This window comes from Cydia fagiglandana, chromosome 25, assembly GCF_963556715.1.
Source record: "Cydia fagiglandana chromosome 25, ilCydFagi1.1, whole genome shotgun sequence".
NCBI lineage: Eukaryota > Metazoa > Arthropoda > Insecta > Lepidoptera > Tortricidae > Cydia > Cydia fagiglandana.
The window spans coordinates 4,378,743-4,397,833 of record NC_085956.1 but is presented as its reverse complement, the minus strand read 5'-3'; the positions used below and the strand labels follow the sequence as shown (position 1 = coordinate 4,397,833).

Here is a 19,091-nt window from a genome sequence, read left to right as displayed (position 1 = left end):
AATACATTTTGCTTTCGTAACTTCGTTGTTTATTGTGATGTTTTCGCCGTTTAGATATCAAAACTCAGTATTTCAATTGTTTTAATTAGTAGTACTTATAAAGTACAGTGTTTCTCGAGTTATTAGTTAGAACCAAGCCACTTCTTACGCGATGTAGGTTTATATTTACTATATTGTAAGTACTACAATTTTTTTCTAGAGGACATCAGTTTATGTCATAATCATGATACAAAGTTAAACGCAATATTAAGGTCATATTAAGGTAAACACTGTGAGGACAATGTATACGAACTGAGAGCCAAGTAAGTACCAGTTAATGTACTTTATTTTTACTTATATTTCTATATATCTTCGTGATATAACTCTAATGATTAACACGCCAAAGACTTTCTAGCAACATTTGTTATTTGCTCATGAAGAAAAGCAACTATAATTTCAATTAATTTATTTATCTCTATAGCATGTGTAACAAAATGACATTGTATAGCATATAGAGCATAATACTAACAATAGTTTATAAGTCATAGTTGTAAGTACTAACAAAAATGATCTCAGTTGGTCCTTAAATAAATGATAATAAAAAAAAAAATTAATAATCCTGTAGAACAACTATGTTCCACAGGTTCAACACATAATAAAGTAGCAATACCGATCTTAAGTTTTTTGATGTTGTCCATAGAGTAATATAAGTAAAGCAAGAGTGGCAACTCCATACATCAGTTTTCTTATCAAAACACGCGTTATTTCGTAGTCGACATTTAGCGTCAAGTAACGGAATATATCCATACATATACAACCATACAATGTAAAATTTTACATCAACATAAACATCGTGAACAAACATCGGAAACATCGGAAAAATTGTGAGGAAACCAGACTAATCCTAATAAGGGCTAGTTTCCCCTCTGGGTTGGAAGGTCAGATGGCAGTCGCTTTCGTAAAAACTAGTGCCTACGTCACATCATGGGATTAGTGGTCAAGCAGATCCCAGGTTCCTATGTGAGCCGTGGCAATATGCTGGGATAAAGCAAGGAAGAAGACAATTTAAAATTTTACATACTCTGCGGCCTCTGCCTTTTTCAGTGAGCGGTGACTAAAGCCGGAATGCTATGTTGATGATATATGATATGAATAATATTGATTGAAGTTATTTTTAACAATGTTTGTTTACTTTTTTTAGTTACAGTTTTCCCAAGAAACCGATAAACAGAAAGCATGGTCACATAAAGAAGTTAGTAAATCTTACAAATCATATTCATAACACAATAAAGTGACAAAACTACAGAGGAAAATGGCAGCAAATCATGATGTAAGTATGAATACATTATAGTCTGTCAAGCCATTTCCGTCAGCAGAAAAAAGCAGCAAATTTTAAAAATGTAGGCGAGAAGGGTAATCGTCCCATAGAAAATTTTAATATTGCGCCTTTGCTACTGACAAATTCCTCAAAAAAAGGCGTCATTCCTTTGGCCTATACTCGTGTAGATGGCGACACCGTTTGGTATTTAACAATTTTAACATATATCAATGAAAGATTAAGAATAATCAATCTTAATAATAAGTCATATTTTAGTCACAACAAAGAGAATTAAGGATCAAAGTCAAATGGAGTTCTAAAAGTTTTAATCATGTGTCGAAAGATGGCAGTAAATTTACAGTGACTACAAAATTTACTTTGACATTACGCCTTTATTTAAATTCTCGTTAGTAAGATAATAAACTTCACCCCATTTTGACAAGGGCTCGTTTAGAAGACGCGAGAACTCGCATGCGAGTTTCATTACATTGCGGCTTTTGATCGGTCAGTTGAATTGGACGTAACCAAACAATCCGCAATGTAGCTAAACTCGCATGCTAGGTCGTGCGCCGTCCAAATCAGCCCTAAATTTAGTAATGTCTTAAGGGGTCCACTGATTAACAGTCCGCCGGACGGTATCGGACTGTCAGAATAAAATTTTGACAGTTCCGAACAACTGACAGGCCGATACCGACTGGCGGACTGTTAATCATTGGGCTCCTTTAATCAGCCCTTATAATCAATTTTTCTAGGTTTCAACAGACTATCAATACACAATCCTAGACATGTTAAACGCAGATTGCTGGCGCGAAATTCTTGGCTATATACCAGTTGAAGAAATAATCAGATCTGAGCGAGTCAGTCGCCGATGGCGGGACCGAATGATAGAATATATGCAAGGTGCTTCACTATTTCTAAACTTGCCCACTAGATGGCGCTTTAACCATTTATAAGGCATAAGGGTGCCAGAAATTTAAAATTAAACCTTATAGCTATGTAACAAAGTTCAAAATCATGTGGGAACTATATTCCCTCTATCTTATAATGGCTTAATGTTGGCTGCATCGCGTTATCGTAGTTTTTCTCTGATAGGTATAATTCGATTTTTTGTAAGTATATGTTATAGTTATAGAATAGAATATATGGAAGGTGCTTCACTATTTCTAAAATTGCCCACTAGATGGCGCTTTAACCCTTTATAAGGGATAAGGGTGCCAGAAATTTAAAACTGAACCTTATCACTTCGAAACAAAGTTCAGATCATGTGGGAAATATATTCCCTCTACCTTATGATGTGCGCTATCGTAGTTTTTATTGGATAGTTTTAAGAGGGTTTAGATTTTTTGTAAGTACATATATCGTTTTGGGTAATGAGTAAGGCTGGATTTGTCTGGCCGACTCTTAATTTCTATGTTAAAAAATGTTGGTAAGTATATGTAGTTTTTGCGTCAGTCGGAGATAGCGGGACCGTATGATAGAATATATGCAAGGTAATTGTATTCCTAAGATTAATCTCTAGATGGCTCTAACTGTATCGCGCCAAAGCCTTGTATCGCGTTTTTCTCTGAAAAGCATAAGTGATTTTCTTTGTAGTTAGAAAACAATGTTCCATGTCTACCTACACTTGAACTTGTCAGACAAACATGTAAGAAAAAAACCTTACTCAAATACACTAGAGTTACCCCAAGAAAAGTCTGCAGCGATATTGATAGCTCACGCAGTGCAAGTGTTATTTATGCGTCTTAAGTTCATAGAATTTTGACGTTTAAAATAACTTGCAGCTATCAAAATCGCTGCAGACATTTCTTGGTCTAACTATACACTAAATCATTAAATCCTTAAAATTGAACATTTTCAGGTGTGAATCTCTCCGTAGAATACTTAAGACCCTGCATAATCAACATATTAAGCTGGGACCGGCACCCAAACAGCAGGCACTTGACCCTGGACCGCGAAGACCAGCCGGGCAAGCGGTGGTTTGAGGCCATGCTGACCAAGCTCGGGGAGAACATAGTTTTTATTGGCACGGACAGGATTGTTGACTTCGATATTGCTAATATCACTTGGCATTGTCCTAACCTTGAGATTCTGTTGGTAAGTAATCATTGAACCGTTTCTTTAGACACGAACAAACTAACCGCCGTCATAAGCATATTACTACACACAGCACACAATAAATAATAGTACTAGGTAGAGAAGACTCACCCTCTAACAAAACGCGTCTGTTACGATCAGGACAGATATGGCCGCTAGGTGGCGACAGCGCCACGCAAGGCTTATGGTTAGCCACCAAAATTGGTGTGGAACGGATGTACTTTTAGCTGCCTGTAGCAAAGCGACGAAATCGCCGAGTGAGCCACTATTACTAAAAATTACTTTTGACTCTTTGCTATTTCTTAATTTTCTTATTTTCAGCTTTGCAGCATAGAATACTATCTTCCTCTGGACCAGCTGAAATGTTGCAAACGCCTGAAACGGATATCTTTGCATACATGCACGGTAATTATGCAAACTATTCTTGATATTTAATTTTTTAACTACAAAATCCCATTTTTAGTATTTAGTTTTTTTTTTGGTTTTTTACCTACATAGTAGTAAGTAGGCCACATAAGTACCTAAATTTAAAAAAAACTCAATTTTTGCATGTAAATGTACCGTTCTGATTATACCAGCATTACTGCAGCAGTATTGCAGCACTATATTACTGCCGACTGCATTGCTGCCGCAAATGTCAAAAATTTGGGCAGTAACCTCGATTTTGACATTTTCGGCAGTAAAGGGTACTCATTTCCTCAAAGGTTAACTGGAAGAGATCCCATTCAGGGATAAGTTCGCCTTTGTTGTATTTAATTGACTCTGTAACTGTGTTTCTCGTGTTTATATTTCTATGTACAATAAAGTAAATACATACATACATACATAAAGGGGCCCACTGATTAACAGTCCGCCGGACGGTATCGACCTGTCAGTTAGAACAAAATTTTGACAGATTTGAGGAACTGACAGGCCGGTACCGTCCGGAGGACTATTAATCAGTGGGCTTCTTAATATCGTGCTGCAATAATGCCTGCATTACTGCAAAAAATGTCAAGTTTAACATTAATGTCATGATAAAATGACCTGTTTTATTTTACTGTTAAAAAAAATACAGTAAATAAAAACTTATATCAAAAGTTAAAATAACAAAAACTTATATATTTAAAACTCATAAAAACCTATTATAACTTTACAGTAAGTACATATGGTCCAACTCGTATTTTCCCACACCAGTGCGTAAAATAGCACTTTTCGTGCGTATGTCAAAAGTTTAAAGGGCCATATGTACTGTAAAACGTTGTACGATACACGTGCGAGTAGGTAATTCGCTCGAATTTCCTCTTTTCCGCACTTGTATCGTAAATAACTATTTTACAGATACCAGACGAATACATTTGCCAGGTCTTAAGCGTTGTTCCCATCGAGGAGCTAGTGATAAACAACGCCAGCTACGTATCTGGCATGTTTCTATCCGAGCCGAAGAACACCAAACTGAAGTCCCTGACGATATCCGCTTGCTATTTGCTGATGACGGATTTCTTTAGGACGGCGGTGGATTTGGACGAGTTGACGAAGTTAGAGTTGACTCTTAATAGTGTTGAGGTGTGTATTATAATGCATACTATAATATCCGTACACGGCGGGAAGAAGTTGATATCTGTCGGGAAAAAAATGAAGAAATTTGAACCTTATGTAAGGGGTCATCCATTAATTACGTCACACGTTTAGGGGGAGGGAGGGGGTCAAGAAAATGTGACATATTGTGACATGGGTGAGGGGGGAGACACAAACTTTGTGACGTCACTTTAACTTCATCAGTAACCGAAAATTTATTTAAATTATTTAGTTCGCTGTACATTTAAATAACAAGTTTTTAAAACGAAAATAGTTTTTAATCGTTTAATTATCTTTCCTAAGCAGTTTTGGGTTATAAAATTACTAATATTTATATCGTCAAAAATATTTTGATAAAATATTAATAATACTTAGGTACTTACTTAATTCGATTTGGCGATTTCGTAGAAAAAATGTGACGTCACACTAGGGGGGGAGGGGTTTGCCAAATGTGACCAAGTGTGACAAGGGGGGGGGAGGGGTCAAAAAACCTAGAAATTGGTGTGACGTAATTAATGGATGACCCCTAATGTAATTTTAAGTTCAAATTTCTTGGGTAGAATATCTCGAGTTATCAACTTCTTCCCGCCGTGTACATACGGATATATTATATTGTATTATAAATGCGAAGGAAGCGAAAGAGGTATGTTAGGATCGTAGCAAGTGGAAATCCGTGGTCTCTGCCTACCCCTCCGGGAAATAGGCGTGATTATGTGTATGTTGTATGTATAAATGCGAAAGTGTGTCTGTCTGTTACCTCTTCACGCTTAAACCGCTGAACTTATTTAGTTGAAATTTGTTATGAAGATAGTTTGAGTGCCGAGGAAGGACATAGGGTAGTTTTTATCACCCTTTAAGGGGGTGGAAGATTGTATGAAGAATCGATAAAAAGCAGATTTAGCTCAATAGTGGGACCGGATTTTTGCACTAAAAGTTTTGATAATTCTAAAGTTGAAAAAGTGATACTTATCTGATATAGGACATATTTTTAAGCATATATGCTATATATGATGAAAAGTTAGAACGAGCGTTAGATATAAATTAGGTATTTATATATTTTTAGTCATGATTTTTTAATATTGAATTAAAGTGCAATGTTTAAGTTCCATTGTTTATAATATGTATGACGCTTTATAATGTAAAATTATTAGAAATTTTTTTAACGTGCTTCTTTGTCAAACTACAATTAGCTTATTATTTTGTCGATATTGAATTAAAGTTTAATAAATCCACAACAACATATCTAAATTTATAAGTTAATAGGCAAGCTAAAAAGCTAGAAGAATAAGATATATGCTTTAGAATTAATATACGTTTTTTGTCCTATAAGATCTAATATTGAATTAGAGTCTGTAAAAATAAGTCTATTACTATAAAATAATATACGCAGCCATATTATGGAAAGTAAGAAATTTCTGTGTGTAGCTTGCATTGTAATAGTAAAATCTAGTTAAAAAGGCGCGAAATTCATACATACGCCGCGCTGGTCCGTCCGTCGCCGGCGCGGCGCTCGAGAGCCTATCATAGCCTACCTATACCTCGCCCCTCGCCCCACCTCCCGCTCAGTAACACTGTCTGTCTTTTCTTATCATTCATTTGTTTGTTTACCGTGCACATATATAAATTAGATGCGGACATTACGTGAAATTAAAATATCTTATTAAGTAAAAATACCTACAGCTGGTCAATCAGATCTTGTCAGTAGAAAGAGGCGGCAAATTTGAAAAATGTAGGTGCGAAGGGATATAGTTCCATAGAAAATTTGAATTTCGCGCCTTTTTTTAGTGACAAGATTTGCTTGACCAGCTATATTTCATTATCTTGACTAATATTGTAATAAAAATGTACAAGATATTCACAACTATTTTTTACCATACATAGTTTGTCAAAGGACTGTCTCATTTCAAACATAGACAGGGAGAATCATCATACTGTCTTTGACTTACACTAGTACTAGCACCCAAAAGAAAAGGATGAATATAGTTTTTTGTTTTTATTTACTGACAAATTGGTTTGACCAACTATACCTATTTCTGGTTCCTATTGTCATGTCCTGTCCTATTCAACGTCAATATCATAATATGTATATTATAAACCAACTGATCAATATTACACGGTATACATCCTGAATATACAATAAGGTAAGTGGCCTCACTTACCTTATTGTATATTCCGTGTGGGCCGTATATGCCTATATACAGCCCACCTAATTAAAATGGTTTTTTTTTAATAAACAGGATATGAAGTATGAAAAACTCACTCAAATAGGTTTCTCATTTATTTAAGTTTCTTCATTATACCAAAATAGTTATAAAAATATCACGATACTCTTGGAAAATATACCTTTTATAAAAGTCCTATTATGGGCCTTATTGAACACTACCAGTGTATTACTTAATCCCGCAAAAAATAATCATTTTGACTGTAGGTAATAACAGATTTTATTGTTTTTAACTTAAGAGTTATACATATACAAATAACAATATTTGATACTTCATAACAGGAGGATTTATTTATAATAAGTGAAAATAATTATTTTGGGTCTTAATAACTAAAGATATAAAAATTGTCTAGTTTACGCGAAAATAGTAGGTAACTAAACATAAACCTTTATTAGTTACAGTAGTCTCATCTTTTAACATCTGGGGGCACAGCAGTGCCCCCGCCAAGACGAGAAAAGCGCAAGGGCACTATCTACCTTTTCTCGAAGCGCTTCGTCGTTTTTTGGAACCCTCATAACTTGGGGTTGGATTATACCAGATAAACAAAGTTCTCGGACTTATTAAGCATACCAATTGCATAGCTCTTATACTTTAGATTTTATTCATATCTAAAAACTTCGATTTCGTCACTGACTCACTCACTTGATGATCATCAATACCGGGTACTTCCTGAAGTCCTCTAAGAAGCTGAAATTTGGTATGTAAGATAGTTTTAGTACACAAAAACAAATAAATTTAAAAAAAAATTATCCCTAAGGGGATGAAGATGGGGTTTAATTTTGTATGGGAAATCAATAATCGCTGAACCGATTTAGTTGAAATTTGGTACGTAGATAGGTATTGTTATGGGGAAGGATATAGAATAGATTTCAACCTCAAAGTTTACCCTTACGGGGTGAAGGCAGATTTCAACCCCAAAGTTTACCCTTACGGGGTGAAGGGTTATATGGGGAATCAGTAAGAAGTACATTGTGTAACAGATGCCCCCAGATACTTATTTCAGGATTTTTAATAGTAAATCACCCCCAACCCTTTAAATTAGGGGATGGAAGATTGTCATAAACAACTTACAAAAAGAAGTGAAATCCCATCAAAAACATTTTGATGTACAATGTTGCCCAAACGAAACCATAAGGCTCGCACTGTCAAAAAGTTATCAGATCTCTTGCCAAGCTTCTAACTCTACAAGCCCTCTAACTTTACTAGCTCTACACCAAAAGTGTGTGGCTTGGCCGTTTCGTTTCTACAAGAACTATTGTATGTAAGTATAATACAAAAACCGCCCAAATGCGAGTCGCACTCGCGTTCCAAGGGTTCTGTACATTACACAATTTTTAACAATATTTTTTTTTAGAGAAAAGTCTTTAAAAAACCCGTAGGTATCGGAAAACTAGGTACTTAAGTCCGACTCACGCTTGACTGCACATTTCTAATAGGTTTTCCTGTCATCTATAGGAAGAGAGCTAATATGTGTATTTTTTTCATAATTTTAGACCCAGTAGTTTCGGAGATAAGGGGGGAGGAGGGGAATGGTCATTTTTTGCGTATTTTCTTAAATAACTTCTAAACTATTTATTTTAAAATTACGAAAAAAAATATCTGAGATTCTTACAATGAGCCCCTTCGTTTGATATATATATATATATATATATATATTTTTTTAATTTATTGAACAATAAGCTAAATAAAGTACATTATTATTACAAGACCCATCGTGGGCAAAACCTTGAGGAGGTTTGTATGCCGATGGGGAGTTCGAGAAAATAACATGACAATATACATATCTATCTTATACTAATTAAAATTCTAAAAAAATTCTGTTATATTAATTCATATTCTAATTCTCTTATATTAATTATAACAAGATATAGTTTTTTTTTCTTCTATTTATCATTCATCTCAAAAGTGACCCCTTTATTTGAATTTCTATTATTTACTTTACATGTATGTCCTTGGGCTAGAGACTTACATGTGTATACCAAATTTCAACTTATTGGTGCAGTAGTTGCGGAGCAAATAGGCTGTGACAGACGGACAGCCAGACACACGAGTGATCCTATAAGGGTTCAGTATTTTTCCTTTTGAGGTACGGAACCCTAAAAATAATGAATTTAATAAATTTTTCACCTTATGCCCATGTGGCGGTAGCGAAACAGCCAAGCCACATATTTTGACTAAGGTGTAGAGTTAGTGAAGTTAGGGCTTGTAGAGTTTGAAGCTTGGCTCGACAAGAGATCTGACAAATTTTTGGACAGTGCGAGTCTTATGGTTTCGTCTTAGCAACAAAATTTACATGAAAATGTGTTTGGTGGGATATTTTTTTACAGTAAAAATATTTATTCGTAACAGTAAGTATTATCTTTTAACATAATTTTTACAGTACATCTGGTGCTACATTACGACCGGTGCTATAATAAGCACGTTAAAACACTCCCTTTGACCGTGTTTTAAAATTCGTCACTCGTTGCAAAATATATATTTTTCGCAATTCTATCGTAAAAGAAAAGAAAACTAACGAAGAGGTTTTACGCATACGAGGGCCGCACTGAAAGTTTTGCGTAACTTTTGAATAAAATCATTTATAACCATAATAATACATTTATTGCTTCTCAAAATGTTTCCCTTTACATTCTATGCACATATTCACTCGCTCAGACCATTTTTGGAAGCATGAGGCCCAATCACTTGACTGCATGTTTTCGACGTGGTGATGAAACGTAGTAACTGCCTTATCCGGGGTCTTAAATGTCAAACCCCAAATTAAATCCTTAATTTTGGGAAATAGATAGAAGTCACAGGGTGCAATGTCTGGATTATAATCCGTATAAGAGACATTTTCCACGTTTTCGTAATTAAAAAATGTTTTTGCCTTTATTGCGGTATCGGTGGACGCATTATTATGACGCAGGAGGATGCGGCTTCTCGGTCGTCTCTCGCGGTCTTTTTCAATGACTGCGGGCACACAAATGGTAGTGTACTACTCAGTATTTAACGTTCTTTTATTATTTAAAAGTACGGTACAAAAAAGTCGCGTTTAAAAAAAACAGACGATCAAAATGTTTGGCAACGCTTTTGGCTTGTTGAACTTCTATGGGCCTCCTGTCACCTTCGAAAGACCCATTGACTGGACTAATGCCTTTTTTCCGGATCGTAGCAGTAAATCCAGATTTCATCTCCTCTAACGATGTTATATACAGCATTTGAACTTTCTTGCTTGTACTTACGCAGCATTTCTCGGCACCAGTCAAAAAGTACCTGTTTTTGGACTGAAGTTAATTCGTGAGGAATCCAAAGACAACAAGGCTTCCCGACTTTTAAATATTCTTGTAAAATCTTTTGTATTTGTCTTATACCTATCCCTAATTGTCCTCAAATTTCGTCATAGGTGATTCGTGGGTTTTCTTCAATGAGTCGTCTCACAGTAGCCACGTTTCCTTGAATGATCGCCGTGGACGGTCGACCTTCACGAAAATCATTATCTAGAATAATACTGTCTCTACTAAATTCACCATACCAACGCCTCACGATGCTCAGATGTGGTGCTTCAATCCCAAAAGCATTTTGAAGGCAAGCACTACACTCTTGCGGAGTAAGCGAACTTTTAAAATCATAACAAAATCATAGCTCTAAAAATATTTTCGCGTTAAAGCCACGTTCAACGCACTGACTTACTTTGACAAGCCATTAAAAACAAAAGACGATCGATTTGTCGCCAACATTTGTCACATTCCATAATCAAAAGCCTGTATTTTTTTTGCGTACATGGATCAAATAAAGGAAAAGATCAAAGTCGTGTCGTATCGGGCTGTCAAAGAGAAGGCGGAGGACCGCCAAACATGGAAATTGCTCCACCGACAATAGTCATACTCTTAAATATATGATGATGATCGTAAATACCTACCTATGTATTAACAAAAAAAAGTCACTTGTAATTAATTACTGCCTTTAAAAAGTATAAGTGCCTCAATGTTATTAGACTTTTTGATTCTTTAAAACGTCTTTAGGTCAATAAAGCAAGTGAAAAATTATTAGAGTTAGACCAAGAAAAGTCTGCAGCAATTTTGACAGCCCACGCAGTGCAATTGTTATTTATAAGTCATAATTTCATAGAAGTTTCTTCAAATCGACCTTATTAATAAGAGATTAAAAATATTGAAAATTATCTTAAAATATTTTAATCTAATATTTCATCTCATACGTTCAATAAGGCCCGGGACTAGACCTTTTTACCTGCACTGACAGTGGGCCTTCTTAGCAACAAGTACAAATTCAGAATAATTGGGAATAATAGGGAGCAACTGCTATTTTTGAATGCTGGGCCTTGTTACCCGCCGGGCCTCATATGCCTGCACCTCACCTACCTTATTTATTTGTTTTACAAGGGGAAAAGTTGTTGATTAACCGCTCGTGCTAATATTGATACCCAAACAAGCGAAACATTTTTTTTTATTAAATAGGAGGCAAACGAGCAGACGGATCATCTGGTGGTTAGCGATTACCGCCGCCCATGGACACCCGCAACACCAGAAGGGTTGCAAGCGCGTTGCCGACCTTTAAGATGGGCGTCTTTGAAGGTTTGAAGGTCGTATCGGACAGTTCATTCCACAGTTTGGCTGTGCGAGGCAGGAAGCACATTCACAAATTCAAACATTCTAAAATTGAACCACGAGCGTAGTTAGTGGTTCGTAAAGTTGAACCTTGAGCGTAGTGAAGGTTTCAAGGGACGAAGGTTAAATAAAATTTTCACCACATCAGCTCGTAAAGGCCCTCTTGATTGTTCGTAACGGATAAGAAAAGTGGCATTTAATTTGATGCAAATTTTGAGTTGTTACCGTAGGTAAATTGGATCAGTTGGTTGGTAATATTGACTTTAAAATGATAAATATTGAATAACGTCAGTTTGAAATTGATTTTATGATAAAGTAAATATTATCGGAGATGATCGCTCTTAAAAAATATATGTCGCTAGTCATTTATAACCTAAAAGCGCCAAATTACGCAAAATTATATTGAAATGACACCTGTGTATTGAATTTGAAGAATACTTTAACAAGGGTAGTTATCTGTATGACAATGCACCTAAAATAATTTTCAAATGTATCTATTATTTCTATACTTAACACGATAACGAATTCTACGTAAACGAAACCGCGGGCAATCCCTAGTACATATAGAAATAAATAAGGGAAGGTAAGTTTCCATTAGTGTACTGTGTAAAATAACTATTTACCATTGATAATAATTTTATAAACGCTTTGCGTATTTTTAAGGGCACCGCGCTAACCGCTAGCCCGCGACCGTCGATCGCTGCCTCCTGCCACGGCGCACAGCGCGGCGCGCGCAAACGCCGCGCGTTTGAAATGTAACTTAATATAAGCTCGGAATGCATACTTACGTATCAGTATTTAGTGTCGCCGTGATTTTATATTTCTAATCTTTTGTGTGAGAAGTAAGGTCTTTATTATGACCGTGTAATATTAACTCTACAAACTTTAATTCAATATTGGCTATACTGCTTAACGAGAAATCAATATCTAGACAAGCACATTGTCTACATTTCTAACTTTTTACATGTATACTAAGTTGATAGATAATATCGTAATTTTGCAATATCAGCTACTCTAATTCTGTATTTTCATAATAATTCCTGTTTTTACGTTCACCAGAAAGCAGTTGTTCCAGATTTCTAAAAACCGAATAGTGTGAATAAATTAAAGTGTTATTGAATATGTTAAAGTTTTTTGTAACTTTAATTTTATATTGACATAGTTATTTAGCAAAAATTGAAAATTTAAATATGGCCGAACGCTCCACCTAAAATTTTCTAACTTTTTACATGAATGTTATTTAACATGCTTACAATAACATATCAAAAAAGAAAAAACTTTAATGTTATCAAAACCCATTTTTGTTCCACCGCTGGTCTAATTGGATAAAAAATAAACCCAAATTACTAAATCCACGCAGACGAAGTTGCGGGCAAAAGCTAGTAGAGAAATAAGATAGATGGATACTTGTATACTTATAGGAAGCGTGCATTGGAGCCCCCTATTCATTGGCGCGAAACACGTTAAGTCACAGAATAAATAATAGTACTAGGTACAGAAGACTCACTCTCTAACAAAACGCGTCTGTTACGATCAGGACAGATATGGCCGCTAGGTGGCGACAGCGCCACGCGCGGCTTATGGCTAGCCATCAAAATTGTTGTAGGACGATTGTACTTTTAGCTACCTGTATGTAAGCGACGAAATCGCGGAGTGAGCCACGCCTGCCGGTACAGCGCCATCTAGCGACAAATTTTAAGACTAAACTTTAAACATTTCTTTCAGGTATACAGAAATGTCCATTTACTTCTACGCAACACACCAAACTTAGAATATCTAAAATTAGTATCTTTCGACAAGAAAATTAACGTAGGGAGTGAATTCTCAGATGCTCTCAGTAACTTAAGTAAGCTTAAACATTTCTATGGAAGATATATAAATAATTCGCACGAAGGTTGGCTGGAAGACGTCGCCGTTGGATGTAAGGAGTTGAGGACTTTGGATATTGGGAATTGTACGGGTAAGTATTATAGACAAGAGGGAATATATTTCCCACGTGATTTGGAACTTTTTTTCAAGAGATAAGCTTCAATTTTGCATAATTGCTGACTTTTGCCTTATAGAGGGTTAATTAATCTATCTATCTAATACCTTAAACGAGCAATTCTTGTTTATTTATTTATATATATTTCGGGGGTCTCGGAAACGGCTTTAACGATTTCGATAAAATTTGGTATATGGGGGTTTTCAGGGCCGAAAAATCGATGTTGACTTAGGGAAATTCTTAATAATATGTGGAAAAAGACTGTTTGCTTTGCTCGGAAAACATATAAAAACTAAAAAATGCGCGTTTTCCCAGAGATAAGACCTAGCTAGATCGATTTATAGCCCCCAAAAACTCCCATATAGCAAATTTCATCGAAATCGTTAGAGCCGTTTCCGAGATCCTCAAAATATATGTATATACATATAAATAAATAAATGAATAAACAAGAATTGCTCGTTTATTTAAAGGTATTAGATCTCGGAGTAATTAACAATGGAGCCGCCATTAACAGGCGTTCCCCTCTGTGAAAAATAGGCGGCCAATGGTCAACCGCATGTCAACCATATGTATGGACTGACGTTTATCTGACAGACTATTTTGTACCGAAAATTTTAGACATGGCGTCTCCATTGGTTATATCCTCTAAGTATTAGATAGATAGATAGATTAGATACACATCAGTCTTGTTTTATATTTTTGACAGGTGTCACAGCAAGTAGTGTAATAACTCTCTGCCGATCAGCGGGGCCAAATCTAACAGAGCTCGGGGTCGCTTGGAACACTGAGCTTACAGACAGCGACCTGGCTGCGTGTTTGAAATACTGCCCTAATCTAGAGGTAAATAATTAAATATTAAAGCCTAAAGCAAAGACATATGTAACTTCGTATAAGATTAATAAAGTCTAAGAAAAAAAGAAAAAAAGTGCCTCGGAAATCAAGAAAAAGTCGTTCTCGGCTAGATGGCGTGACGACACCGTTTCATATTTAACAATTTTTACACATAGATATAGTGAATGAACATGGGTCAAAATGACATAAAAATAATAAAATCATTTATCCATATATATATTATTCATTTTTTGATAATTTTATACGTGTTTATTTTGAGTTATAGTCGTGTGTCGATAGATGGCAGTAAATTTACAGTGACTACAACATTTACTATGACAGGACCGCTCTATACTATCTATTATTTTTGCCTAAAGTAAAGACAGTTGGGGTCACTTGCACCATCCCACTATCCCGGGGTTAACTCGTTAATCCGTTAATCCAGTGTCAAATTGTACTAGTAACCATGGTAACTCCAGGTTTAACCGGATAACCCCGGGTTAGTGGGATGGTGCAAGTGTCTCTAAAGGGATAATAGGGTATTTGACAATTTTTTTTTTAAACTAAGGTCTTGTATTTTTTTTATTCCCTTATATTATTTAAGCTTCTTATATATTGTGATAATTTGCTCATTTTCTATCTATCTAACTAGATTTAGTTATATTATACTGTATTTAAAATAAATTAAATTTACACCATGCATGAAATAAAGCACCAGATAATTATTAGAAAAACACTATAAGCAAATCGTTTTGGCAGTTCTAAAAAAGTAACTGATTTAACTATAGTCGCACCAATAAAAGTCTGCAGCGGATTTGATGGCCCACGCAGCGTAAGTGTTATTTATACGTCAAAATTTCATAGAAGTTTGACGTTTAAAAATGACACTTGCACTGCGTGGGCTATCAAAATCGCTGCAGACTTTTTACGGTCTGACTCTAGTAGGAATAAAATACCCTATTATTTATTGTCACCAGGTTCTGGACGTGCAGGGGTGCGTGCAGGTGTCACCAGAGTTGGTGCAGTGCGCGGTGCGGCGCGCGCGGCCGCTGCGCATGCGGCTGCGCAGGACCAAAGTGCCCTACGACATGAGGGTATACACTGTTTAATCCATACTAATAGTACTATCTATCTGTCTGGCGAAGGAAAATAGAGAGCTAGAGGAGCTGGTTGCGATGCCCAATATAATTGGCGAGATCAAAGCCACACGACTCCGCTGACTTGGTCACCTGGAGAGGATGGGGGAGGATCGTGCTGTGAGAAGAGCGTATGTGGGGCACCCGGGCGGAAAACGTCCGTCCGGGCGCCCCAGATACCGCTGGAGTGACGAAGCCCAAAAAGACCTGTCCGCCCTCGGAATACCCAACTGGCGCGAAGTGGCGCAGAATGGCGCTCTCTTGTGTCAGAGGCCAAGATCCTTTTTTGGTCACTGGGCCAGTGATGTATGTGTGTATGTATCTGTCTGTTACCTCTTCACGCTCAAGCTGCTGAACCGATTTAGTTGAAATTTGGTATAGAGATAGTTTCAGTCCCGGGGAAAGATATGTCCTTCCTTCGTTAACTATCCTATGGGATAGTTTTTATGTTGGAAATTATCCCTGAAGAGAGTGCAAAGGGGCCAAAGGGGGGTGAAATTGGGTAGGTACTTTCCTCTACTTAAAATAAATTATTTCAAACCGTGCACGAAATAAAGCACCATATCATTATTAGAAACATAGATACGAGGGTTGCACTGAAAATGTCGGGAATAGAGAAAACTGTCGCATCTAGACAGTCAATCTTTATTTTAATGCATACTTAAACTCAAACTGACCACGCATATAAATTTTCTTTTGAAAGTAATCATTCTGTAATGCACACGGCTCATAATCCCAAAGTCCTTTTTGTATGGCGATTTTGGGGCCTTAGTGGTTTTGTATGAAATTCGTAAAGTAGCCAACGGAATTGAAGTTTTTTTTACATATATCTATATATAAAAGATTTTTTTGCTGTTGTCATATGAATATTTAGGAATGTCGAAATCTGCCGATATGCAACTTTTTTGGCAGTCTTTTTAATTAACAGCACAAATGCGATTTTAAATTTTGACGTCGCTTTGGAATGACATGCTATTTTAAGATCACCCATGGGATAAAATGAAAGCGACTTTCATATATAATTTTAACTGCAAACGAGCGTACGATGAACTCTAGTTCATAAAAAAATAACAGAAGCCCATTGTAACTTTTATTTGTTCGCTGAGGGCATATTGAAAACCGTTTAAAAATGTGATCCGAAAAATCACTTGGCCAAAAATTCAAATAATGTTCGACATACAATTTTCAAATTGTCAGTAATTTTTAAATATAAATGACAACCAAATGGAATATACCTTAAAAGTTTTATAAAGAGTTACATTTTTATAAATTATATGCCTCATTCTATTATGTTATTTCTAAGTGTCCCATTCCCGAATATTTCAGTGCGACCCTCGTAGGAGTTATTTTTAAACACTATTTCTATTTAATAAATTGGATGAAAGTATTAAAAGTAGGTGAGTTGACTGTGACGTCACTACACACGTTTTCATGAAAATTCCATATTAGCAAATCGTTTTGACACTTCTAAAAAAACCGGGCAAGTGCGAGTCGGACTCGCGCACGAAGGGTTCCGTACCATAAAGCAAAAAAAAACGGAAAAAATGCAAAAAGAAAACGGTCACCCATCCAAGTACTGACCACGCCCGACGTTGCTTAACTTTGGTCAAAAATCACGTTTGTTGTATGGGAGCCCCACTTAAATCTTTATTTTATTCTGTTTTTAGTATTTGTTGTTATAGCGGCAACAGAAATACATCATCTGTGAAAATTTCAACTGTCTAGCTATCACGGTTCGTGAGATACAGCCTGGTGACAGACAGACGGACGGACGGACGGACGGACGGACAGCGAAGTCTTAGTAATAGGGTCCCGTTTTACCCTTTGGGTACGGAACCCTAAAAAGAAGCTGATTTGTCTAGTAGAAAAGTAGCCAATTGAAAGAGTTAATGAATTGCCTAAAGTTGCCCAGTGATTACCAGGTCGCCGGAAGATATTAGCCTGTCATTTAACGTAAAATTTGATAGCTCCGGGCAACTGACGGGCTGATATCGTCCGGCGAACTGGTCATCTGTGGGCCCCTTTATAATTTAAGTAAAGGAATGATGACGGGCGGATTCAGCCTGTCAGTTAGAACAAAATTTTGACAGTTCCGAACAACTGACAGGCCGATACCGTCCGGCGGACTGTTAATCAGTGGGCCCCTTAAGCAATGCGCGAATTGAATGATTGCTATTAGCATTATCCAGGCGCTACACCTTTGATATACAGGGTGTTTGGTACATCGTTTGCCAAATTAAAACGGCAGATAGGTTGAGTCATTTGCTATCTTCTCATGCCTAGAAAAACAAAATTGGCCATGGTTTTTTTTTACTACTACGCAAATAAAAAAATTAAATTTACGCAAAACTGGCATACAAAAGAAAAAATATATATGTGTATATATCTGTATAGTCTGTGTCTGTAATCCTATAGTGGACGGTTAAGGCCCTATGACGGAATTAGCCATAAGGGGGAGGCCTGTGTTCAGCAGTGGACGTCTTATGGCTGAGACGATTAACTTATTAATTTACTATTATTTTCTTTTCAGTCAAAATGCCCTTGGGTGGATCTCGACTTCGAGTACTAATACCTAAATCTACGAGCAAGGCCTGTGAAAGATTGGATCATGATCTGCATTTGTACAGAATAAATAATAATATAACCGCACAGAAAGGAAACTTCCTACAAAACCGAAGTTTGACAGCGGTTCAGGGTCGAATCATTGCTGTCCCTTTATAATATATGTTACTATCCCTTTCGGGTATTTAGGGTTGTCAAAATTCAAGCTATTATCTTATCTGTCGTCGTGCACGCAAAGAAACGTCAAGTTGTGTCAACCCTGATAATTGCTCGGAGCAATGCTGAGCCGAGCGAAGCCGAGTTTGCCCGAAGTCAGGAGTTTAGCACGCCTGCACCAAGACGCACCTCGTCGCCAAAAGTTCGTCAAAAACGAGAAATATATGCGTCATTATCTGAGGGCCTACCGCGAACCACGTTCAACGTGTTGCCTCCCTGTCACACTTACGTACGAGTTTACAAGTGCAACAGAGAGGCAACGCGTTGAACGTGGTTCGCGGTAGGCCCTCTGAGAACAATTATGTCTGCGGTTGCGCCTAATAGGGTATTTGGGGGTCATCCATTACTAGGTCAGGAAATGAATGCTCAAAAAACGTTGTAAAGGTTGTAGAACATATCAAAAGTCCCCGGCTGTAGCCCCGGTGCTGGGGGGTAGAGGAGGGTAAGAAAGTCGAATTTTTCGGTTTTTCATTGATATCTTGGAAACTTTGCGTCTTAGCGACATGACTACTAAGACAAACTAAAAGCTGATAAAATTAGTTACAAGTTTTATCCAGTCAAGTTTTTCGATATCTTGAATAGTTT

At 36.6% G+C, this 19,091-nt stretch overlaps 1 protein-coding gene across 4 annotated transcripts; it reads left to right on the top strand.

The window, feature by feature from the left end:
* Nucleotides 1-12: 12 nt before the first annotated feature.
* On the top strand, nt 13-18,735 carry LOC134677051 (F-box and leucine-rich repeat protein 13-like). Of its 4 annotated transcripts, none has more exons than XM_063535479.1 (10): nt 13-302; nt 1,187-1,309; nt 2,050-2,197; nt 3,156-3,391; nt 3,713-3,796; nt 4,712-4,936; nt 13,503-13,737; nt 14,468-14,601; nt 15,570-15,686; nt 18,259-18,735. In XM_063535479.1, the coding sequence occupies exons 2-10, from the start codon at nt 1,292-1,294 to the stop codon at nt 18,295-18,297; spliced, it is 1,236 nt and encodes a 411-aa protein (XP_063391549.1). In that variant the 5' UTR covers nt 13-302; nt 1,187-1,291; the 3' UTR covers nt 18,298-18,735. The 4 variants fall into 4 exon arrangements, with proteins under 4 accessions (XP_063391549.1, XP_063391551.1, XP_063391550.1 ...); XM_063535481.1 differs by having other exon boundaries at nt 1,181-1,309; nt 2,060-2,197; XM_063535480.1 differs by having other exon boundaries at nt 1,181-1,309.
* Nucleotides 18,736-19,091: the final 356 nt, after the last annotated feature.